The 27,250-nt window shown below is 32.5% G+C and overlaps 1 protein-coding gene across 1 annotated transcript; it reads left to right on the top strand.

Moving 5' to 3' along the window:
* The first annotated feature begins 9,004 nt into the window (after positions 1–9,004).
* LOC120078398 (uncharacterized) lies at positions 9,005–18,919 on the top strand. Its single transcript, XM_039032671.2, has 2 exons — positions 9,005–9,480; positions 18,393–18,919. The coding sequence occupies exons 1-2, from the start codon at positions 9,132–9,134 to the stop codon at positions 18,785–18,787; spliced, it is 744 nt and encodes a 247-aa protein (XP_038888599.2). The 5' UTR covers positions 9,005–9,131; the 3' UTR covers positions 18,788–18,919.
* Positions 18,920–27,250: the final 8,331 nt, after the last annotated feature.

Genomic DNA, 27,250 nt, shown 5'->3' with positions numbered 1-27,250 from the left:
GGGCTCTACCTCAGCTAAAGCATAAGAGTACAAAGTTAAGTATGAATGTTTTACATAATTTACAAAAGATATGATATATTTTCAGGGTTTTCAATGCACCTATGAATGTTTCAATGTTTAAAAGTTTTAAAAGTTTAAGCAAAACATGATACAACCTTGAGTCCATGAAAGCATTTCCATTTATCAATTACCTTATAATTTCTTTGGTATAATTATGTTTATGAACGTGTATTTTAGAATAGTCACTCATTGGGCATTTGAACTCATGTTTGCAAATATTTTTCCTCTCCAAGTAGTGATAGAAGTCTCGGAGTCTAGCTTACAGCATCCACTCTGCCACAAGATAGTAGATCCCTGATAGACCTTGAAGTTTGCTTAGGTCCATGTTTTGACTTAGATGGTTTTGAACTCAAGTACATATAGTGGGGAAAGAGTAGAAGTCAAGTTTGTAATTATATTCTGGATTTTGTGTTGTGAACTCTGGTTGTAAATTTGTATATAAGTTAGTGATGTGTCTATCCGACTTTATATGAAAAAGTTCTAGTTACTTTAGAGGCTTAAGTTGGAATGCATGAAACAATACAAATATTTATACTTGTCTATCAGGTGATAAAGGAGCAAGGAACAGGTTACAGGTCTCAGTTGGGCAGTAGATGTCGTTGGCACCCACTGTCTTCAGATCTCTTTCCAGATCAAGAGGGTAGCCTGAGAGGGGGTGTGATAAGAGGCTTGCTTGAGATCATAGATGGATTTCTTAAATTTGCACATCATAGACTTTGACTTACTAGACATAAAGTTTTCTGGTTGCACCATTGAGAAATGCAGTCTTTTCATTTTTTTGATGTAGCTCTAAATCAAAGTGAGCTACAAGTATCATAATTACCCTGAAAGAGTTTTTAGATGAAATCGGAAAGAAAGTCTCTTTGTAATCAATGCCTTCCTTTTGAGTAAAAACTTTCGCAACAAGACGAGCCTTATACCTTTTGATTTTTCCTTGCAAATCCCTTTTGGTTTTAAATATCCATTTACAACCTATGGGTTTCACTCCTAATAGCAATTCGATAAGTTCCCAAACGTCATTGTCTTTCATGAATTTTATTTCTTCTTTCATAGCATTTATCCACTTTTGAGGGTTAGAACTTTGTAGAGTTTATTGGAAGTTGATTAGATCATCTTCCATTACACCCATATCATCTTGATGTTCTTGAAGAAACACAATATAAGTAGAGCCAACATAATATAATCATATCATCTTGATGTAATAGGTTATAGCTTGTTGAAAATCGCACTTCTTTTTTTTTAGTAGATCTCCTTAGTGGCACTTCTTGAAGTTGTTAATTTTGAACTTCACGTTCAACAGCGGGGACTACAACGTTGTTTTGTTCTATAATTGGTTCAGTAGTGAAGTTAGGAATCAGAGCCTAGATATCATCTATAACCACGATAGGAAAAGAAATGGATTCCTCTTCAAAGATAACTTTCCTTATGTTATCTTCCCCTCCAAAATCAACACCTTCAAGGAATCTGGAATTTCTCATCTCAAACAATGGTCTAGAAGTGGGATCGTAAAACTTGAAATTCTGAGAGCACTCATGATACCCAACAAAATAGCAACTAATAGTTCCTGAGTCCAATTTTATCAGCTGGACAACCCTAGATGTGGAGATGTCTAATACTAGGCTTTTTTCTTGTCCATAATTCATAAGGTATTTTAGCTACCACTTTACTTGGTAACTATTAAGGATATATGTTGCAGTTTTTAGTTTCTCACCCTAGAGAGATTCTGCAAAAGAAGGATGACTAATCATATTTCTCATCATAACCTTAAGTGTTCTATTTCGCCTTTCCGTCACACCTTTCATGTTGGATTTGCTAAGCATAGTGTATTGTGGGACAATGCAACAATCCTCTAGGTATTTAACAAACGGTCTTGGATGTTATTCACTTGATCCATTATATCTACTGTAGTATTCACCACCACGATCAAACTTGACAACCTTTATTTCTTTCAAGTTGAAGTTAAATTTCATTTTGAAAGATTTGAAAATTTCTAAAGATTGAGACTTCTCATAAATAAAATATAGATATACATATCTTAAAGCGTCATCTACGATGTAATAAAATATTTTTGTTCATTCCAAAAGGTCATAGGGAATGGATCACAAATGTCTGTATGTATTAGTTATATAACATCTGAGCATCTGTTAGCACCTAATTTTCTTATGTTTGTCTGTTTTTCTTTAATACATTCCAAACAAACTTCAAAGTTACTTAAATCAAAGGAATCAAGAATTCCATCTGACACAGGTATCTGAATTCTCTGTTTAGAGATGTGACCTGAATGCTTATGCCATAAAAAAGCATAATTCTCATTTAATTTACACTTTGTAATACATGAATTAAATAACATGATCTTGTTAAATGAAGAAAAAGAATCAAGCATATATAGATTATCAATTAAAGAACCGGTATGAATAAATTTAAAATTCTGAAAAAGACTAATTTTATTATTTTTAAAAGAATAAGAAAAAAAATTACCTTCCTGTGAAGATACCTTTTTCTACATTTCAATGTATACAAAATTAGATTAGCATAACCTTTAAGACTCATAAAAGTTTAAACTAATATATTCTTACCATTTCCTCACGAAGAGTAGCATAACCTTCTCTTGAAAGCCAATGGTTATACTTATTCTTAGATCGACGCTCTTGTTGAAGGATTCTTTTTCTCTACACAAATGTAACAATTATCAATAAAAATTAAAAAGGTTCTTAATAAATATGAATAAATATTGATACCTCACACTCTTCACTTAATCTAGATCTAACAAATTCTTCCCAATTTTTTTTTAATCAATATAGGAATACATTTTTAGTAGTTGTTCCAAAAGTTGAGGTTCATTCATGAATGGCATGATATGCCTTGTCGTCAACAATGCTTAGACTGATGGAATTCTGTCCCTGTGGTTTTAAGAACGACATTTCTAGATCTACTATCAATTATAAAGGCTACCTATAGGTCGGAGCGTTCGTGAAAACATGATGAAGTTGGCATGCAATTAAGGGAAGTAGTTGAGATCTTAAGCACTCTAATTCCATCAATTTTAGTATAGAAACATGCATGCTTATAAACAAAATAGGGTTTTAAAGAATACCTTTGTTGAACTCTTCAAATATTCAAACTCAGCTTGAATCTTTACTTCAACAAGATGTAGACCACCACTTGATCTTCCCTACTATCCTCTAAGACCTTAGATTGGATTGTGAGATCCAAAATGAGCTTGAATTTGAAGAGAATTTTGAGAAGTTTTTAGTGTTTGTTGAAGAACTTGAGAGAGAACATTTTTCTCTTAAAATCAATTGCATGAATCAAATCTTAGCAAATTAAATTTGTTGTTAAAGAGATTATGCATGCTATTACAATGCATACCAAACTTCAACTAATTTGAGTGGATGATGAGTGGAAAAAGTGGGAATTTTCCACTAATTCATTTTTCCATTTTCTTTAATAAATGAATTTAAAAAATAATTATCATTTTTTTTATGTAATGAAAATTTAAAAATGTTAAGAAAAATATTTATATAATATTAATTCTATAATTAATATTAAATAAAAACCATTAATTTTAATCAAAAACTAATTCTATAATTAATTTTGAATAATATTAATGCTTAAAATTAATTAAATATTTTAATTAATCAATTTAATATCAAATATTAAATTAATAAAATATCAATTCCTTGACCATGAATCTTTATTCATGTAATTAATATTTAAATCAAATTTCATATTATCCAATTCACCAATTCCATTTAATTCGATAATTAACAGTGTAATTATATCGTATATAATTACTTATTCCCTTATTTTGAATTTGAACGCTTCAAATTTACTCATCACTCTATTGTAAGGTTTAATCCGTTTGTGAGCTGGTAGGGGGACTTAATGTGCCTACAGATCATGGACTCCAACGATCTGAGATTAATTAGCTAAACTCTTTAAATCGAATTAATCAACATCCGTTAACTACTGGGTCACTATACTAAGGTTCAGTAGTTACACTCCCCTCACTGTATATACATTTCTGTCCACTCGATATAACCATAATTAATAAGTTAACCCTTCACAAGTTGTTCATAATATCGGCTGGGTCAAAAGTACTTCTACCTCCGAGATTATATCTTGTTTCTTAAGTCCTACTGATCTTCTAATGAACAATTGATTTGTGATCCAATCACTAAACCGTGTCCCTCTAGGGCCAATGAGAGGGTGGGGCCTTTTATTCAAGACCGGAGTTAGTACTTAAGAGAAAATCTCTCTTCTATCCCTAAAAGTGAGTAATAGTGAATTCCATCTTGCACCCTATGTCCCTAACTATCTACCCGGTCTTACGCCTGAAATGGAAGGCTTTTTGAGCCGATGCTGATGGGCCAACCATCACCCATGCAAATCTAAGGATAATCCCGAATAACAATGAGTTTATAGTTAGTTAAAGATTAATGTCAAGTTACCTACGTCATCTCTTTGAAATAGTCAGTGTTAAACAGTAAACAACGTTATAAAGCAAGAGTACAAAGTGGGCTAGTGTTTCCAGAATAAGGTACCCAACCTTATCCGTATACTTATAAATCATTTTAGCTATCTACTCGAGCTTGATTCACTCTTATGTCTCCATATAAAGTCCAAGTACTCATGTAATAGCCATGGATCTTAGTTTATTGAATTTAGTGCAATTTACATATTCAATAACAGTTTTATTGATAAAAAAACTCAATAACATCTTTATTGAAAATAGAATATGTTTAATCATAGAAACTACGAGTTTTAGGACATACAACTAATAAAATATACATACCTTAATTACGAATGTTTTCAAAATTATAAACATACATACCTCAACTATGTTATATATCTTATCCTTCAATTCAACAGGCTCATACTTCCAGATTGCAAATGTAATAGCATAATAATGTGTTAAACACTTGTAATACAAAAAAAAAAGGGCACACATTTTAAAAGGAAAGTTACAATGTACAATTTGAAAATTAAATGCACTTATTTTAGGACTAAAAAATTACTTTAAGACACCAAAAATACAAAGGAACAGAGGGAAAACGAAATTGAAAGCTAAAAACAACAAAAGAAGGAAATGTGGTGTTGGAAATGGTGTCCTAAATCTCCTTGCAATCTCATAGTTTGTAAACTCTGAATAAATATATTGTTGTTAATAAAATAAGTGTTTTTTTATAAGCATATACGCAATCCAATAAACTAAGATCCGATGTTATTTCATGTAATTTAAACAAGTATGTAGAGACATAAAAGTGAATCTTGTTTAAATAATAACCTAAATGGTCTGTAGTCTGAGGTTAACAAAATAAGTGTTATTTTATAAGCATATACTCAAAAGACCGCCTTCATAGGTAGGAGTTCACAACTCAATCAAGATTAAGGTCATGTTACCTATGGTCATCCTAGTGAAACGAAAGTCTCTATTATGAACGACTTTATATAATGAAACTAAATATTTTGTGGTCCGATCTTATAAAACCTCCTTTGTATAGAATTAACTCGCTCGCATGTCAAATACATGAATGATCAAGATCATATCATTTGTAACACTTTACAACATTTTTAACATCTACAAAGTGGGTCATACCCGTACTAACACTAAGATAAGGTACCCAGGCTTATCTATATACTACAGATCATTTAGGTTATCACTTCAACATGATCCACCTGTATGTCTCCACATACATGTTTAAGTTACAATGATAAACTTGGATGTTAGTTTATTGGTTTGTAGTTAATGCAACTAAAATATCATATATTTCATAGATAAAGTGAATAAAATATCAAATATTATTAATCACTAAAATATTTTTTCATACAAGGTTTACAAACTATAAGACCCTACGAGATTTAGGGCATCAACCCTAACAATTAGAGGGATCAGTGATACTTAAGGAGTTAGATGTAACTATTGGGGAAAAACGGTAATTTTGGCTCAGCTGTACTTACAAGCAATTTATGAAGGGTCATTGTACTGTTGATTGGTTATATCCAATGGACACTAAAATATATCTGTAGTAAGAAGAGTGCAATTGTCAGTCTTTAGTGGAGTGTCCGCCACTTAACGGATGTTGAATAATTTAATTAAAGAATCTAATTAATTTTTCACATACCGTTGAGCTTCAAGCTATAGGTCCATGAGGTCCCCTCGGTAACTCAACAAGATATAATGAGAATCAATTTTTGGATTAATTTGAATTGTTCAAATTAATTGAGGGAATTAATTATATATGATGTAATTAATTTAAGTTTAATTATATATGATATAATTACTATAATGTATTTGATACATTATAATATAAAGTTTCTTAGAGAGGAAATAAATATTTGAATATGATTCAAATATTAATTATATGAATTCGATTCATATATTAAATTTAATGTAAATGTGGTTTATACTAAAAGCCATTGGTGATAGAAAATTGAAACTATAGACTATATTGTATTTGTTACAATATAAAAACTATAGGTTATATGTTATATATGTATGCATAATAATTTAGTTATTATATATATACATAGATTATATTAATTAATTATAATAAAATTAATTTTTTCTATTTATTGGGAGGGAAATAACTTACTTCCCCAATTTTCTCTCCACCCACATATTATGTGGGATCTTCCTATTCTCCCTTTTGATCAGAGAATTTAACAAAAAGGAAAAAAAAAAAGTGAAAGAGGATACGTAAAGGTTCTGTGTTTTTCTTCTAGAAATCTCTGTTATCTTCTTCTGTATTCTTTAAAAATTTACTCTTCCCTCATCAAAATAGCCAACAGCTACACCTCCTGGGTTGTCTCCTAAGGATACCTTGGTTTCCTAGTAGTGATTCCCATTTAGCCTTTCGTTTCTATTCGCAATTTTCTCAGAGAAGAGGAAATGTGAAGAGTTGAATTCTTCAAGGGTAAGTCTTCTCTTTCTATTTTTCTCTTCTAATTTCTCAAGCATGTTGTATTATTGTCTTCTTAAATGAATAATTGTTGTTCTGTTTATTGTAAAGTTAAAGTTTTGTAAAATATTGGAAATTGGAACGATTTGCTTCCATTGCGGACCCTTCAAAGGGATCCTTCAGGGTGGTTATATTTACTATCTACTATTACTTTTCTTGACACTCATTAGCCTTTTTGTTATTTCGTGTTGTGAACTATCTCAAGGCATAAAATTTAGAGTATTTGAGATTGTATAATCCAGATTTCTTGTATAATATTGTTTTGTATTTTGAACTACTTTAAACTATTTTGAATTCTTTGAAGTGTCAATGTAGCTTTTAACATGTAGAACTTCTCTATTTGCAACCCTGGATTGATATCGGACTCGTTCGAACACTTACAGTTGGAAACCAAGTTTGTTTTGATGAGTTTCATGTGTCACATTTTAATGTATGTTCTTTGTTTAAGGACACTATTTGTAAAACCTTCTCATTATATATATATATATATATGAAAGTTTTTATGATTGTTTTGTCTTTGTGTTTAAATATGATTAGTTAATTATGGAAATCATATGTGTAATAACTGGATTCAAAGAAATAATAATCATCAAAAAAATGTATTTTATTGACAATACAAAAATATCAAAATATGAAATTCTAGGATAATAAAAATGTATTGTGATAGAACAGTTGTCATGGATCAGATATACTTAACAATAAAACAATGACATGGTTCAGATATTCTTGACAGTAAAAAAATGTCCCTTTATATTCTCTGCGGACACTTTATAACAACCACTAATGCCCAAAATGCTACCTAATTAAACCAATTTTGAGTTAATTAATGACATTATAAACTGTCATAGTAAACTTGACAAGGGAAGTTTTGGTGACGACTATTTCGTGTCATTAAAGTTCAATTATGATAATTTTTTTAAAAATTGTCATTTATACTCATACCTTTATAAGGGATATAACAACATAAAACAAGTATCACAAATTTTAATTGTTACCATTTTTAAATATCTTGAAATCTCAACTTTGTTGTCCTGTGCATAAAATTCATGTTTCAATAGTGATTTTTTTGTAAATACTAGTACATAAGTTTAGTATACTAGTACTTTTTAATCGGACAAATAACATCCTCAATAACACAATTAACATAGTGGTATATCAGTTGTATATATGATTAAACATTACATTTGGTATATCATTTGATAGATATATCATATATAAAGTACATAAGTGGTTGGTACATGAAATATAAAATATAGAAGAAACATGCTGATATATATAACATAAGATTGTTTTCAAATATAGGAAAATGAAGAAAAGAATTTAAAAGTATAGCAAAATTTCATTATCTATCTGCGAAAGATTACAATAGACTACTGTTTGCGTCTATCATGACATAGATGGACACAAATAGTAGTTTATCAAAGTCTATCGTAGATATGCTGTGATATTTTTTTTATTATTTGTAAATATTTTTAACCGTTTTATCATTTAAAATAATTTTATAATAAAATATAGAAATTAGATTAACTTGGGTTATATTTGAAAATTTTAAAAACCATTTCTAGATTTGAAAAAAATGTTTATAGAAGGTTAGAGTTGACTTAGACATATATAAGAATTTATATCTAATAGTTTGTTTATTTTTTAAAATTTTTAAAATTTATATCTAATAATAATAATAATAACAATATGTATTCTTGGTATCCGTTGTACGACATGAAAATCAAATTCAAAATTCATGAGCAAAAGTGTAACATTTCAAAATATAGATCAAACATGGACTAAATAACGTAATTGCATTGGATACACATTTAGGGATAATAATCAAGTATATAGCAACATTTTTAAAAGAATTGTAAATATAGTAAAATCTATCAATGATAGACTGATAGATTCTATCAGTAATTTGGTTTATCATTGATAGATCTCTACCGACAATATATTCTGATAGATTTCGAAAGAAAAATCTAAATTTCCAAAAAAAAATCTTACACATTAGTTTCCAAAAATTTGGACAAAGTCAAGACAACAATTTCACGAGTCTTCCATCTTCCTAAATCGAAATCAACGACCAAATTAAATGTTCCAAAGCTCAGATACCACACATCCATGGCTTCCAACAACTTAATCTTCTTTCTCTTGCCCTCTCTTGCTCTCCTACAACCCATCTTGGCCGTCGAGTACACCGTCACCAACAACGCCAGAGGCACCCTTGGTGGCACCCGCTTCGACAACATAATTGGAGCGAATTACAGCCGGCAGACGCTGGTAGCTGCCACTACTTTAATATGGAACATTTTCAAGCAAAGTACGGCTGCGGATCGGAAAAATGTGCAGAAGATCAGCCTGTTTATTGATAAAAACTTCGAAGGAGTGGCGCTCACTACCAACGACGAAATTCATCTCGGCGCAAACTATATCTCAAGCTACAGTGGGGACTTGAAAAGGGAGATCACAGGTGCTTACAACTATCCCCAAAGCTTCAATTTTATATGATTTTCATTTGTTGTGGTTTAAGATGAAATTACCGTCCCTTTACTAATTATTTCATTTTAGATTTTAATTAATTAAGTCAAATACCTTTATCCTCCGTTGATTTCTATATTTTGTTGTTTCCCTAATTGATAAGCAAAAATAAAAAACAACAATAAATCAATATAGAGATGTACAAGGTTCACCAACCTTATATTAATTATGAGTTGTTTGAGCACTCAGTTGAGATAAGATGTTTGGAGTTCATATGTCTATTTGTGTTTAAAGTGTAGAATTATTTGGTCTGAGTTCATATATCGTGTTTGGAGTGCAAAGATGAGTTCATATGTCTAGGACAGCTACTGTAGTTTTTTTAACTCTAAATAATTTGCTTTTATGATTACTATTTTTGCTTTTAAACTTATTTATTCAATAATTTTACACGTATTTGTTTAAATAAAATATGGATTGTTATTTTTTCCTTTAATTTTTAAAGCTTTTATTTATTTATTTATTTTATTGAACAACAATCAAGCCATTACAGTTCTTGTAGAAATATGATTAAATAAAATGAGAAACCAAAGAGAAATTAAAACTTTTGATTCCTAACTTTTCTCCCTGAATTTCTTCATCTTCTCCTTTTTCTTTTTATTCCTGTTGTGGCTCTATATTTTTACTCTGTCATGATTTTTTTTTTAGAAAAAAATTCCTGTTGTTATATGTTACATACTTTTCAAGCATATACATACTTGTCCAAATATTCTTAACACTCATTTGATATATGAATTTAATTAAATAAAAATATATTTTACAAATTTATATGTATAAATATTGTACTTCATGCAAACAAAATACTATTATTTATATAATCAACAACCCTACTGTTACGTAATCGACAATTAAAGAATACAAAAAACGTAAAAGAATCAACATATAGGTATACGTGGTTCACTAACAGTGTGTTAACTATGTCCACGGGACAAAGGGAGAATGGTATTATTAGACAGAATGTTTTCTAGATAAACAAACGACACCTTTAGGGCTAGAGAGTTTATATAGCGCACTACTCTAAACCCTACTTGGTTGTTCGAAGTATCAACAAACAAATTCAAGGCATTCGAACACCTATAATATACTTTAACTGTCATACAGTCTTATAATAATCAGAAGTGATTGTCGAAGTTGATTATCGAAGATGATTTTCATTAGAGTTTGTAGTCGAGATGGTTGTCAGAGCTCGAAGTTGGTTGCATGAAGGTGGTACTGGAGTTGGTTGCCAGAGTATATCGTCGAAACTGGTTTTCAAAGGCCGAAGTTGGTCGTGCGAAGGTGATCGTCAAAGTTGATCATCGAAGAACCAGAGAGACAGGAAGAGATAAAAACAAGAAATGGATTTTTCTTTTGGTTTTGGGTTTTCTTTTTTTCAGCCCAAATTTAAAAAACTATTTTGGCAAAAATGGCAAAAATTTTTCTCCAAATCGAAAGCCCAATTTTATAGAAAAAAGCCATACAAAATTGCATGAAACAAATTCATAAAAACCCAACACCTAGAATCCACTATCTAAGTGGGCTTAATGTCTTCACTATAAGCCAACACCTAGCCCACTATTTTGTTAGTGGAATTATCCAACAAAAGTTTGGATTTTCCCACTGAGTAGTCAAAGGGTAAAATAGTCATTTTGTCAAAGTCAAACTTTGACCAAAAAGTCAATATTTTGACTTTTTATGATTTTTCCGTATTGACTAATTTTGACCTCCCGAGCATGAATCCACATTCATTTTCTCGAAATTCAAATCACATTTGAATATAAGATCGGTCAAAGTTTGACTTTCCAAAGTCAAAAGTCAACTCTTTTGACTTTTTACATCTTTGACCATTTCCATTATTTCCGAGCTTCCGAATATGAACATATTCATATTCTTGATATTTAAATCACATTTAAATATTAAAGCTATATCTCTAAACTGAAAAACTGACCACTATATCACATATACTTGTCGGTTTCTCTCTTTTCACCTAATTCGAACAATTCAAATTATTCTATCATACTGTTCTAATTTTATTCCATATGAGCTAGTAGGGGAACGTAATGGACCTATAGATCATGGGCTTCAATGATCCGAGATTCGCTGGCTAAACTCTTTAGATGGAGCTAATCAACATTTGTTAACTCATGGGTCATTCCACTATAGTCTCGTAGTTGTACTCCTCTCACTATAGATATATTTGTGTCCATATGATATAACCATGATTAGTAAGCTAATCCTTCACAGGTTGTTCGTAATCTCGGCTAGGTCATAAAAACCGTTTTACTCCCGAGACTACATCTTATTCCTTAAGTTCCACTGATCCTTTAATGAACAATTGGTTTAAGGTCCAACCTATAAACCGAACCCCTCTCGAGCCAATGAGAGGGTGGGGCCCCTTGTTCAAGACCTGAATTCAGTACTAAAAGAAGAAACCTATCTACTATCCCTATAACGGGTAGGAGTGAATTTTGTCTTGCACCCTATGTTCCTAGATATCCACCTAATCTTACCCCTGAAATGGAAGGCTTATTCGGCCAGTGATAATGAGCTGCCCTCACCTATGTAGATCTAAGGATAATTCCAAGTGAACAGGATTTCATAGTTAGCTCAGGATTAAGATTAAGTTACCTAGGTCATCAATTAACGAAATAGTCAGTTTTATACATTAAACGACATTTAGAATGTAAAAAGTGACTATTTCATGGTTCAGTCTTATGTAAACTCTTTACATAGATGCCCCCACTTTCATGTCTCCACATGAACGATTTAGGATCACATCGTTTGTACTAACGACAAAATGGGTTGCATCCATAATGTCCTTAGAATAAGGCGTCCAAACTTTTTCATATGCTATAGACCATTTTGGCTATATATTTGATCTTGATCCACATTTATATCACTACATAAAGTTTAAACTACATTAAATAGCCTCAAGACTTTAGTTTATTGGATTCAAGATTACAATTTCAATACAATTTTATCGAAAAACAAAACAGAATATGTTTATTAATTTACAAACTACGAGTTTTAGGACATAAAATCCAACATAAATCGAGCATGCTGCCCCTTTTCAATGAACATACAGAATACGAAGAGGCAAAGTTAAAATCACTCTGTCTATCGCTTAGTAAATTTGACTTCATTGTGTACAATAATCAGCTAAGTGGTGAAATACATCATTCATCGTTTAGTGCCTAGAGCCCATTGTGTACAACGAAATGGTAGACGATAGCCTCCATCGTGTAGCTCCAGTGTCCTATCATTTAGTATGACAAAGGTAAACAATACTACTATCGCTTAGTCTCCACGCCTCCATCGCTTAGTATGACAAGGTAGACGATAAGGTAAACGATATCACTATCGCTTAGTTTCTGAGGCTCCATCGCTTAGTAAGACAAGGTAGACGATAAAGTAAGCGATATCACTTTCGCTTAGTACGACAAGGTAGACGATAAGGTAAGCGATACCACTATCGCTTAGTCTCTAAGGCTCCATCACTGAGTATGACAAGGTAAATGATAACGTTTGTCTTACATCGTTCAACCTCGCAACTCGATCGTACACAATGAAGAGGTAAACGATACTGTTTCCATCTCTTTATATTTTCTAACTTGATATCAAAGCTACCTTGGCAAATGCCACTGTCACAAGACTCAACGCGACCACTGAATCGTCGAAGTTCAACACACCTCCTCTTATCAACTACTAAATCAGATAACCAGCACCAAGTTAGAGAGAAGTAATTTTATGTTGTGGAAGATGCTAGCTTTTCCTATCCTGAAAGGATACAAACTTGAATGTCATATATCCGGAACAAAGGTATGTCCTCCTATGTTCATTGTGTCTACTTCATTAGCAGCTGAACCTGGAGAAGCTGACTCTCAAGCCTTAGTAGGGGCTTTGAGCTCCACTTGCATGAAGTCCCTAAACCCACTATATGAAGCTTGGGTTATAGCAGATCAACTTCTATTAGGGTGTTTATACAACTCAGTGACTCCTGAAGTTGTTGTATAGCTAATGGGGTACGAAAGTGTCAAGAGTCTATGGGATGCCATACACTCGTTGTTTGGATTTCAGTCGAGGGCAGAAGAAGACTATCTTCGCCAAGTTTTCCAACAGACACGTAAAGGTAATAAGTCGATGTCTGAATATTTGAAACTTATGAAGCTTCACTCTGATAATCTGGCTCAGGCTGGGAGCCCAGTTTCTACACGTAACCTAGTGTCTCAGGTACTCCTTGGACTGGATAAGGAGTACAATCCAATGGTTGTCGTTATTCATAGCAAGCCACAAATATCTTTGTTGGATATGCAATCTGAACTACTGTCATTCGAGAAGAGGTTGGAACATTAGAACACTTCAAAAGCCACTACAACATTTGCTCACAACACCTCTGCCAATGTTGCTTACAATCGGAACAACTCTTCATACAAGGCTTCTAGACAAAGCAACACACAGGGAGGTAACAAACAACAATTTAATCGATCTAGAGGAAACAACAATAGTGGAGGAAACAGAGGAAGAGGTCGAGGTAGAGGAAATAAGCCTACATGTCAGGTTTGCTTCAAGTATGGACACGTTGTAGATGTGTGTTACCAGAGGTACAACCGAGAATTTGTCCCAAATCAAAATAGTAGTAAAGGATACACTCAGAATCAAGGTAACCATGGGGATTGAATGGACAACAGTTAAATATATCTTCAATAGGAAATGCATGTTTCAGTTCCTCTAGTTGCAATCTGAATCTAAAAAACATACTATGTGTACCAAATATTGCCAAGAATCTAGTTAGCATATAAAAACTGGTTCAAGATAATGATGTTTCTGTTGAGTTCTATAATGATTGTTGTATTGTTAAGGACAAATGTTCGGGACAAGTACTGGTGAAAGGAACACTTAAAGACGGACTATATCAGCTAAATGAAGCAGAGGTGATTCCAGTTGATGTAAATATCAAAGAGGCAAGCTATTTTCTCAAACCAATGAACAGAAATAACAAATCTACAGCGTTTGTTCTGTCCAAAAGTGGAACAAACTTAGTAGAACCTAAAGGGTTATGGCATAGGAGACTAGATCATCCTTCTCTTTGATTTTGGAAAATATATTGAAAACTTGTAATCTTCCTACTAAGCTGAATGAAGAGATTAAGTTTTGTGAACCTTGCTATCTTGGTAAAGCCCATTCCGTACCCTTCCCTAATTTTTTGACTCGTGCACAACACAAATTTGATATAATACACTCAGATGTATGGGGTCCAGCCTCTACAAACTCCATTGAAGGATATAGATATTACATATCGTTTATTGATGATTATAGCAGATATCTCTGGGTCTATCCCCTTAAACAGAAGTTTGATACATTACAAACCTTTAAACATTTCCTCCAAGTTGTTCGAACACAATTTAAAACAAACATAAAAGTATTGCAGTCAGATAATGGTGGTGAATATATCAAGTTGTATCAGTTATATAGCTCACAAGGCATTGCCTCTCAGTTTTCTTGTCCCTATACATCTCAACAAAATGGAAGAGCTGAAAGAAAACATAGACACCTAGTAGAGATGGGGCTGAATTTTCTAGCACAAGCATCAATGCTTTTTCAGTTTTGGTTGGATGTGTTTCTCAATGCCTGTCATCTGATAACTACTAAAGAACTAGTCATCTATACAACTGATGTATGGTAAACTACTTGATTTTACAAAACTAAGAGTGTTTGGTTGCGCCTGTTTTGCATGTCTTCGAGCATACCAGCTGAACAAGTTTCAGTTTCACTCTAATAAATATGTTTACTTGGGTCCAAGCATGGTTCACAAAGGACATCGATGTATCAACAAAGATGGTAAAGTATTCATCTCTAGGAATGTTATCTTTAATAAATCTGATTTTCCTTTCTCCTATGGCTTTCAGGTACTTGGTCCTTCAACACACAAAAATACAGTGAACAGTGGCCCTCAAGTCCTCTCTCCCAACATAACTTCACTTTTGCAAAGTGCCTCCATTCACTCATCACAATCTGTCTCAAACCCATATAACAGTCCCTCACCATCAAACACCTCCATACCAGATATCAATCCAACCTCTTCCACCTCCCCTATACCTACTGAACCTATCTCCTTTCCTTAAACATCAGATGCCTTGCCTAGCAACTGTCCATAACATATAGCCACCCAAACTCCCATGGCCAGCCCTTCCAATCAGTCACCTAGCAGCACCCTTCCACATAACTCACACATAACCTCTGTTCTTAACACCTCTCATCCATTGCAACCTACTCATCCAATGATTACGAGAGGCAAAGTTGGCATTTTCAAACCAAAAGCTTGGTTAAGCACTACTCAACGTGACTGGTCTTTGACTGAACCAACACGAGTGTCTGATACACTTGCTACACCTCAATGGAAGCATGCTATGGACACTGAATTTCAAGCACTCATCAACAACAAGACTTGGTAGGTAGTTCCTCCATTGCCATCCTTCAATGTGTTGGGCAACAAATGCATTTTCATACTAAAGAAATATTCAGATGGGTTAATACAGAGATCAAAGCATGTCTAGTATCCAAAGGGTTTCATCAATATCCTGGAATTGATTTTTTTGAAACGTTCGGCCTGATGGTCAAAGAAACAACAATCAGAGTTGTCTTAAGCATTGTCGTCTCCAAAGGATGGGTCATTCGTCAGCTTAACTTCAACAATGTTTTTCTAAATGAAAAACTAACAGAAGATGTCTACATGCATCAGCCACCCGGGTATGTCAACTCTAAGTTCCCTAATCATGTATGTAAACTGAACAAGGCTATATATAGACTGAAACAAGCCCCTCGGGCTTGAAATGATCTACTCACCACTACTCTAATTAACTGGGAATTCACCAACTCGAAGGCAGATACATCATTGTTTATACTTAACTCAAATGGTTCAACTATATTGCTCCTTGTTTATGTGGATGATGTCATAATACAGGAAACAACAACAACTTGATCTCTCGATTAGTGGCTACTTTGGATAACATTTTGCTCTCAAAGACCTAAGAAAGCTGAATTACTTCTTAGGCATCCAAGTTCAATATCTGAAGCATGGGTTTATATTGAATCAGTCGAAATATGTTGATGATCTGTTACAAAGGATTGGCCTTTCAGATCTGAAATCTACAGCCTCACCCAACAACTTAGGCAAACATCTATCTATCAATGATGGAGTTCCTCTCACTGACCCATTTTTGTACAGAAGCACAATCGAAGCACTCCAGTACCTAACCAACATCCGTTTAGACATCATTTACATGGTGAATCACCTCAGTCAATTCCTCATCCCACAGATGCTCACTAGCAAGCAACAAAGAGAGTTCTTTGATACATTAGTGGCACCAAGAACTATGGCCTACTGTTTCAACCAAGTCATTCACTTAAAGTATCGGCTTATTTAGATGCAGATTGGGCAGTAAACATTGATGATAGAAAATCCATAGTTGCATACTGTGTATTTGTTGGTGGAAATCTTGTCTCCTTGTCCTCAAAGAAGCAAACAGTAGTAGCTCGATCAAGTACTGAGTCAAAGAAGCAAATTGTTTGGTTCAACAACTACTAAGTGAAATCCAATAGTCCCATTCAGCCAAACCAATAATCTCGTATGACAATGTGAGTGTAGGGGCCTTAGCCAACAACCTGGTCTTCCATGCTCAGACCAAACACATTGAAATCGATGTTCACTTTGTCAGAGATCTAGTCCTCAAAGGGAAACTTGAAATCCGGTATGTTCCTTCGTCGGATCAGCTAGCTGACTGCCTCACAAAACCATTGACACACTCTCAATTCTTCAACTTAAGGTCCAAACTTGGGATAGTTGAACTCCCCACAAGTTTGAGGGAGTGAATGCCAAATCTGACCAAGGAAGAGTCAAGAAGAGACATCAACTAAAGGTTGTCATGTCACTATGGAGAGTCATGAAGAATTATTCCTTTTAGTGCTCCAAATTTCTGTTAGGATTGGTGATAACAAAAAAAATATTCTTTCTTCATGTATTGGACCATGTGTCCTCATTTCATTAGTTGTTTAGTATATAATTTTTTAATTCTTTGAATCCCCAAAATAGGACACAATGTATAAATCGGGCATACTGCCCCTTTTCAATGAATATACAGAATACGAAAAGGCAAAGTTAAAATCACTCTGTCTATTGCTTAGTAAATTTGACTTCATTGTGTACAACGATCAACTAAACGATCGAATACATCATTCATCGTTTAGCGCCTGGAGTCCATCGTGTACAACGAAAGGGTAGACGACAGCCTCCATCATGTAGCGCCAACGTTCTATTGTTTAGTACGACAAAGGTAAACAATACTACTATCACTTAGTCTCCGCGGCTCCATCGCTTAGTACAACAAGGTAGACGATAAGGTAAGCGAAATCACTATCGCTTTGTTTTCAAGATTCTATCGCTTAGTAAGACAAGGTAGACGATAAGGTAAGCGATATCCTATCACTTAGTCTCTGAGGCCCCATCGCTTAGTACGACAAGGTAGATGATAAGGTAAGCGATACCACTATCGCTTAGTCTCCAAGGCTCCATTGCTTAGTACAACAAGGTAAACGATAAGGTTTGTCTTAAATCGTTTAACCGTGCAACTCGATCGCGCACAATGAAGAGGTAAACGATACCGTTTCCATCTCTTTATATTTTCTAACTAAAAAGCATAAATAATACATAAAGGAATATAAATAATGCGATACCTACACTTGGTCATTTAGAGCACCAAAGACTGATTGCCTTCCAAAAAAATCAAATTGCCAGAGTCTTAAATTTTACAAAATTTTAGTTACGAATGATTTAATCTATTTCTAATCTTTTATTCACATTCATAATTGCAGGAGTGTTGTACCATGAAATGACCAATATCTGGCAGTGGGGGAACTCGGAGGCGCCGGGTGGGCTGATAGAAGGGATTGCCGATTACGTACGGCTTAAATCGGGATACATTCCAGGGCATTGGGTGGAGCCAGGTGGCGGGAACTGGTGGGACGAAGGCTACGACGTGACGGCGAGATTTTTGGATTATTTAGAGGGGGTGAGAAGTGGGCTGGTGGCGGAGCTGAACCGGAGGCTGAGAAATGGCTACTCCGCCGATTACTTCCGTCAGTTTTTGGGGAAGCCGGTGGATGAGCTATGGGCTGAGTATAAGACTAAGGCCAAGTACGGGAAGCTTGATAAAAAGTGCGATAGTTTTGAAATTGAAGTCAATGGAGTTTTTGCCCTACGGCTGTAGAGAATTAAAGTGTTTGGGATTCAAAAGTCTAACTTGCGTGTGTGATTTTTTGTTTCAATTTGAAAATTTTTCTAATGGATGCTTATTCACATTATAAATTTATCTTATTTGTAGATTTCATATTAGTTTTAATTGGTCCATTCTTTTTAAAAGTACGTTTAAGAGAAATACAATATGTAACATAGAAATTTGTCCATACTAATAGTATAAAAAATTTTCCTAAATAATTCAGTTATTGAATTATTGCATGGAAGATCAAAATATTTTATTGTAACTACATTTTGAATTGGCTTTTTTTCTTATACTTGTTTGTTCATGTTTTACTTTAACCTTAAGTTACTAATCATACATTGATGTTTAAGTACATGTTTGAGAGGGACTGGGAAGTGATTAAAATCTCTTTTGTCATATTTAAAATCACTTTGGAATACACTTTTAATCTGTCAAAATCAATTAAAAGTTTAATCTAACACTTTTAATCGCATTTTTTTGTATTATAAAAATGGATTTCAAATGATTAATTAAAAGAATTTTTGGAGTGATTTTGAAAATGACCAAATGATTTTAATAATTTTAGATACACTCCCAACCATATTATAAGTCGGTTAGAATTTTTAAAAGTTTAGCAAGAGTTGAGGCATTTTGTGAGCATACTTTGGACGGCTTGTTCATTATATATGTCTCATTTTGTTATTTGTAAACAATAGATGAAAACCAATAGCAAGACCATGAGAGTTTATATATATCTATGTTTAGTGTGTAATATCGTACCACACATTGTAAAGTAATGTGTAAAGATTTGTTGTCCTTCTCAATTGGTATCTAAGCCATGGTCTAAATCTCGGATTGGTGAAATCCTAAAAAATTGTGGACAAAAATTAGTAACTATTTTTAATGGAATTCCTAGATCAAATAAGATGTGCTTGAAGATGCGACAAGCAATTAGGTTGGGTAGACTGATTGGAAGGAGTATATCTTTGTTCAAGAAGAAGAGATTAAATATGCGATAGTGGTCCACACCAAGCATATTTTTCTTTGATAAGAGCCAAGTCTCGTGTATAGTCATGATTCGATGGACAAGAAAAGATCAAGATGATACTTTGTTCGAGTCCAAGATCATGATATAAAATTGATCAAGACAATTTTCTCAATTTATAATAAGAGTGTTTTTTTTTCTAAACAATGAGGAATTATACCCAAAACAGATGACAAGCTGAATCTGATCGAAATCAATCTAATCGAAAGTTTTAGGTCTTCAATTAGAAGATCATAGATTGGTTTCACAACATATTTGATCATCCAAAATCAGAACTAAAATATAACCATTTTTTAAGATAAAATCATTGAAAAGTATTGGAATTAAATCTTAGCTTAGAAATTAAATTGTAAAACGTAAAGATGTCTAAAACTATATATAGTTGGTACTAAAATATCATATATTATTGTCAATCCTTATGAAAACTTGGGGGAAACTATATTTTAGTTTTTTTTTTCTTGTGTGAGTTAGAAACACGTGTTAATTTTTGGAATAAAAAATTGGTATTTTATATATCATCCAACCATATGCTAAGATGAGAAAATCTCGTACCCCTAAAGTTATATGGTATTATGTACTCCTCGGGATTGTCCATGATATAACACCCAATATGTGTTATCTAACTTTGCTTAATTCGGGATTGTTCTAGGATATTATGGATTATTATGCTATTTTGTAGGTTTCGAGCACTCAAGAGGTAGAATCGAGCATTTTGAGTCATTCAGGATTAATTTGAAGTAATTTGAAGTTAATTTAAGCATCTGAGCTTCAAATGAGAAAAATTACCAAAAATGCCGTTGAACCAAGCATAACAACCTTCCACACAATGTAGAGCTACATTTAAAGATAGATAACCATCACAGAGTAATTACGCTATCGTTACGCTCTAGTGAGCTACAAGTGTCATGGTTACCCTGAAAGAGCCTTTGGATGAAATCGGAGAGAAAGTTTCTTTGTAATCAATGCCTTCCTTTTGAGTAAAACTTTTGCAACAACACGGGCCTTATACCTTTCGATTTTTCCTTGCGAATCCCTTTTGATTTTAAATATCCATTTACAAGCTATGGGTTTCACTCCTAATGACAATTCGATAAGTTCCCAAACAACATTGTCTTTCATGGATTTTATTTCCTCTTCCATAGCATTTATCCACTTTTGAGAGTTAAAACTTTGTAGAGCTTGTTGGAAGTTGATTAGATCATCTTCCATTACACCCATACCATTTTGGTGTTCTTGAAGAAACACAATATAAGCAGAGCCAACACAATATAATCATATCATCTTGATGTAATAGGTTATAGCTTGTTGGAAATTGCACTTCTTCTTTCTTTAGTAGATCTCCTTAGTGGCACTTCTTGAAGTTGTTAATTTTGAACTTCACGTTCAAGAACGGGGACTACAACATTGTTTTGTTCTATAATTGGTTCAATAGTGAAATTAGGAATCAGAGCCCGAATATCATCAATGACCACAATAGGAAAATAAATGGATTCCTCTTCAAAGATAACTTTTCTTATGTTATCTTCCCCTCCAAACTCAACAACCTCAAGGAATCTGACATTTCTCATCTCAAACAACGATCTAGAAGTAAGATCGTAAAACTTGAAATTCCGAGAGCACTCATGATACCCAACAAAATAGCAGCGAATAGTTCCTGAGTTCAATTTTATCAACTGGACAACCCTAGATGTGGAGATGTCTAATACTAGGCTTTTTGCTTGTCTATAACTCATAAGGTATTTTAGCTACCACTTTACTTGGTAACTATTAAGGATATATGTTGTAGTTTTTAGTTTCTCACCCTAGAGAGATTCTGCAAAAGAAGGATGACTAATCATATTTCTCATCATAACCTTAAGTTTTCTATTTCACCTTTCCCCACACCTTTCATGTTGGATTTGCTCAGCATAGTGTATTGTGGGACAATGCAACAATCCTCTAGGTATTTAACAAAGGGTCTTGGATGTTGTTCACTTGATCCATTATATCTACTGTAGTATTCACCACCACGATCAAACTTGACAACCTTTATTTCTTTCAAGTTGAAGTTCAATTTCATTTTGAAAGATTTGAAAATTTCTAAAGATTGAGACTTCTCATAAATGAAATATAGATACACATATCTTAAACAGTCATCTATGACGTAATAAAATATTGTCGTTCATTCCAAGAGGTCGTAAGGAATGGACCACAAATGTCTGTATATATTAGTTATAAAACATCTGAGCATCTGTTAGCACCTAATTTTCTTATGTTTGTCTGTTTTCCTTAATACATTCCACACAAAATTCAAAGTTACTTAAATTAAGGGAATCAAAAATTCCATTTGACATAAGTATCTGAATTCTCTGTTTAGAGATGTGACCTAAACGTTTAGCCATAAAATAGCAGAATTCTCATTTAATTCACATTGTACCACATGAATTAAATAACAGGATCTTGTTAAACGAAGAAAAAGATTCAAACATATATAGATTATCAATTAAAGAACCGATATAAATAAATTTAAAATTCTGAAAAAGACTAATTTTATTATTTTTAAAAGAACAAGAAAAACAATCATCTTCCTGTGAAGATACTTTTTTTTACATTTCAACGTACACAAAATTAGATTAGCATAACCTTTAAGACTCATAAAAGTTTAAACTAATATATTCTTACCATTTCCTCACGAAGAGTAGCATAACCTTTTCTTGAAAGCCAATGGTTATACTATTCTTAGATCGACGCTCTTGTTGAAGGATTCTTTTTCTCTATACAAATGTAACAATTATCAATAAAAATTAAAAAGATTCTTAATAAATATGAATAAATATTGATACCTCACACTCTTCACTTAATTTAGATATAACAAATTCTTCCCAATGTTTTTTTTAATTAATATAGGAATACATTTCTAATAGTTGTTCCAAAAGTTGAGGTTCATTCGTGAATTGCATGATATGCCTCGTCATCAACCAATGCTTAAACTGACGGAATATTGTCCTTGCGGTTTTAAGAACGAAATTTCTAGATCTACTATCGATTATAAAGGCTACCTATAGGTTGGAGCATGAAAACATGATGGAGTTAACATGCAATTAATAGAAGTAATTGAGATCTTAAGCACTCTAGTTCATCAATTTTAGTATAGAAACATGCATGCTCATAAACAAAATAGGGTTTTAATGAAATACCTTTGTTGAACTCTTCAAATCTTCAAATTCAGCTTGAATCTTTACTTCAACAAGATGTAGACCACCACTTGATCTTTCCTACTATCCTCTAAGACTTTAAATTGGATTGTGGGATCCAAAATGTGTTTGAATATGAAAGAAATTTTGGGAAGTCTTTAGTATTTGTTGAAGAACTTGAGAGAGAAAACATTTTTCTCTTAAAATCAATTGCATGAATCAAATCTTAGCAAATTAAATTTGTTGTTAAACAGATTATGCATGCTATTACAATGCATACCAAACTTCAACTAATTTAAGTGGATGGTGAGTGGAAAAAGTGGGAATTTCCCACTAATTCATTTTTCCATTTCTTTAATAAATGAATTGAAAAAATAATTATCATTTTTCTTTGTGTAATCAATATTAAAAAATTGAAAAACAAATATTTATATAATATTAATTTTATAATTAATATTAAATAAAAACCATTAATTTTAAACAAAAATTAATTCTATAATTAATTTTGAATAAAATTAATGCTTAAAATTAATTAAATATTTTAATTAATCAATTTAATATCAAATATAAAATTAATAAAATACCAATTTCTTGACCATGAATCTTTATTCATGTAATTAATATTTAAATCAAATTTAAATATTATCCGATTCACCAATTCCATTTTATTCGATAATTAAACGTGTAATTATGTCGTATATAATTACGTATTCCCTTATTTTGAATTCGAACGCTTCAAATTTACTCATCACTTTATTGTAAGGTTTAATCCATTTGTGAGTTGGTAGGAGGACTTAATGTATCTACAGATCATGGATTCCAACAATCCAAGATTAATTAGCTAAACTCTTTAAACCGAATTAATCAACATCTGTTAACTACTGGGTCACTACACTAAGGTTAAGTAGTTGCACTCCCCTCACTGTAGATACATTTCTGTCCACTCGATATAACCATAATTAGTAAGTCACCCTTCGAGAGTTGTTCGTAATATCGGTTGGGTCAAAAGTACTTCTACCTCCGAGATTATATCTTGTTTCTTAAGTCCTACTGATCTTCTAATGAACAGTTGGTTTGTGATCCAATCACTAAATTGTGTCCCTCTCGGGCCAATGAGAGGGTGGGGCTCCTTGTTCAAGACCCGGAGTTAGTACTTAAGAGAACAACCTCTCTTCTATCCCTAAAAGCGAGTAATAGTGAATTCCATCTTGCACCCTATGTCTTCAGCTATCTACCCGGTCTTACGCTAGAAATGGAAGGCTTATTGAGCCGATGTTGATGGGCCAACCATCACCCATGCAAATCTAAGGATAATCCCAAATAAATAGGAGTTTATAGTTCGCTAAAGATTAAGGTCAAGTTACCTAGATCATCGCTTTGAAATAGTCAGTGTTAAACAGTAAACAACGTTATAAAATAAGAGTACAAAGTGGGCTAGCGTCTCCAGAATAAGGTACCCAACCTTATCCATATACTTATAGACCATTTTAGCTATCTACTCGAGCTTGATCCACTCTTATGTCTCCACATAAAGTCCAAGTACTCATGTAATAGCCATGGATCTTAGTTTATTAGATTTAGTGCAATTTACATATTTAATAACAATTTTATTGATAAAAAACTCAATAACATCTTTATTGAAAATAGAATATGTTTAATCTTACAAACTACGAGTTTTAAGACATACAACCAACAAAACATACATACCTTAATTACGAACATTTTCAAAATTATAAACATGCATACCTCAACTTTGTTATATATCTTATCCTTCAATTCAACAGGCACATACTTCCAGATTGCATAGTAATAGCACAATAATGTGTTAAACATTTGTAGTACAAAAAAAGGACACATTTTAAAAGGAAAGTTACAATGTACAATTTGAAAATTAAATGCACTTATTTTGGGACTAAAAAGTTACTTTAAGATACCAAAAATACAAAGGAAAAGAGAGAAAACGAAATTGAAAGCCAAAAACAACAAAAGAAGGAAATGTGGTGTTGGAAATGGTGTCCTAAATCTCCTTGCAATCTCGTATTTTTTAAACTCTGAATAAACATAATGTTGTTAATAAAATAAGTGTTATTTTATAAGCATATACACAATCCAATAAACTAAGATCTGATGTTATTTTATGTAATTTAAACAAGTATGTAGAGACATAAAAGTGGATCTTGTTTAAATAATAATCTAAATGGTCTGTAGTCTGATGTTAACAAAATAAGTGTTATTTTATAAGCATATACTCAAAAATCTGCCTTCATAAGTAGGAGTTCACAACTCACTCAAGATTAAGGTCATGTTACCTATGGTCATCCTAGTGAAATGAAAGTCTCTATTATGAACAACGTTATATAATGAGACTAAACATTTCGTGGTCCGGTCTTATAAAACCTCTTTTGTATAGAATTAACCCGTTTGCATATCAAATACATGAATGATCAGGATCAGATCATTTGTAACACTTTACAATATTTGTAACATCTACGAAGTGGGCCATACTCGTAGTGACACGAAGATAAGGTACCCAGGCTTATCCATATACCACAGACCATATAGGTTATCACTTAAACATGATCCATCTGTATGTCTTCACATACATGTTTAAGTTATAATGATAACCTTGGATGTTAGTTTATTGGTTTGTGGTTAATGTAACTAAAATATCATATATTTCATAGACAAAGTGAATAAAATATAAAAAATTATTAATCACTAAAATATTTGTTCATACAAGGTTTACAAACTATAGAACCCTACGAGATTTAGGGCATCAACCCCAACAATTAGAGAAATCAGTGGTACTTAAGGAGTTAGATATAACTACTGGGGAAAACGGTAATTTTGGCTCAGCTGTACTTACGAGCAATTTATGAAGGGTCATTGGACTGTTGATTGGTTATATCCAATGGACACTAAAATATATCTATAGTAAGAAGAGTGCAACTGTCAGTCTTTAGTAGAGTGTCCGATACTGAACGGATTCTGAATAATTTAATTAAAGGGTCTAATTAATTATTCATGTACCGTTGGAGTTTCAAGCTACAGGTTCATGAGGTCCCCTCGGTAACTCAACGAGATATAATGAGAATCAATTTTTGGATTAATTTGAATTGTTCAAATTAATTGAGGGAATTAATTATATATGATATAATTAATTTAAGTTTAATTATATATGATATAATACTATAATGTATTTGATACATTATAATATAAAGTTTCTTAGAGAGGAAATAACTATTTGAATATGATTCAAATATTAATTATATGAATTCAATTCATATATTAAATTTAATGTAAATGTGATTTATACTAAAAGTCATTGGTGATAGAAAATTGAAACTATAGGATATATTGTATTTGATACAATATAGAAACTATAGGTTATATGTTATATGTGATATAACATATAGTTATGTATATATATGTGTATGTGTGTGTATATATGTATGTATGCATAATAATTTAGTTATTATATATATACATAGATTATATTAATTAATTAAAATTAAATTAATTATTTTTCTATTTATTAGGAGGGAAATAACTTCCTTCCCCAATTTTCTCTCCACCCACGTATTATGTGGGAGCTTCATCTACACGATTGAGCTGCCATCAGGTAAACGAAAAAAGAGTTGAAGTCTCAAGCATTCAGCCTCCCTTGACTTTTGAATTGTTCATAACTATTAATTTTAAGTAATTTATGATTGTAAATGAGAAGATCATAGTCATTTGGGACAACACCAACTATTAAACATAGAACTAAAGATTCACGGACAAAAAAGTCATGAATAAACTTGTAATTTAACAAAATAATAATGATAACAACAATATGTATTCTTGGTATCCATACAAGGCCGACATGAAAATTAAATTCAAAATTCATGAGCAAAAGTGTAACATTTCAAATCAAGGATCAAACATGGACCAAATAAGGTAGTTGCATTGGGCACACATTTAGGGATAATAATCAAGTATATAGCAACATTTTTAAAGAATTGTAAATATAACAAAGCCTATCAATGATAGACTGATAGATTCTATCAGTAATATGGTCTATTATTGATAGATCCCTCCCAACAATATATTTTATCACTGATAGATGTCGAATGAAAAATCTAAATTTTGTTATAGCTACAAATTCTTTTGTATTATGTTATATTTGTAAATACTTTGAGTTGATTGTTATATTTGCGATTACCCTATAAAAAATTAGACTAAAAACCTTTGAGACCAAAAGGTTATTTTTCC

Source organism: Benincasa hispida, chromosome 5 (genome assembly GCF_027475165.1).
Source record: "Benincasa hispida cultivar pf3 chromosome 5, pf3_genome.v1.1, whole genome shotgun sequence".
Lineage (NCBI taxonomy): Eukaryota > Viridiplantae > Streptophyta > Magnoliopsida > Cucurbitales > Cucurbitaceae > Benincasa > Benincasa hispida.
The sequence above is the reverse complement of the archived record's forward strand: the minus strand, read 5'-3'. Positions and strand labels throughout refer to the sequence as shown.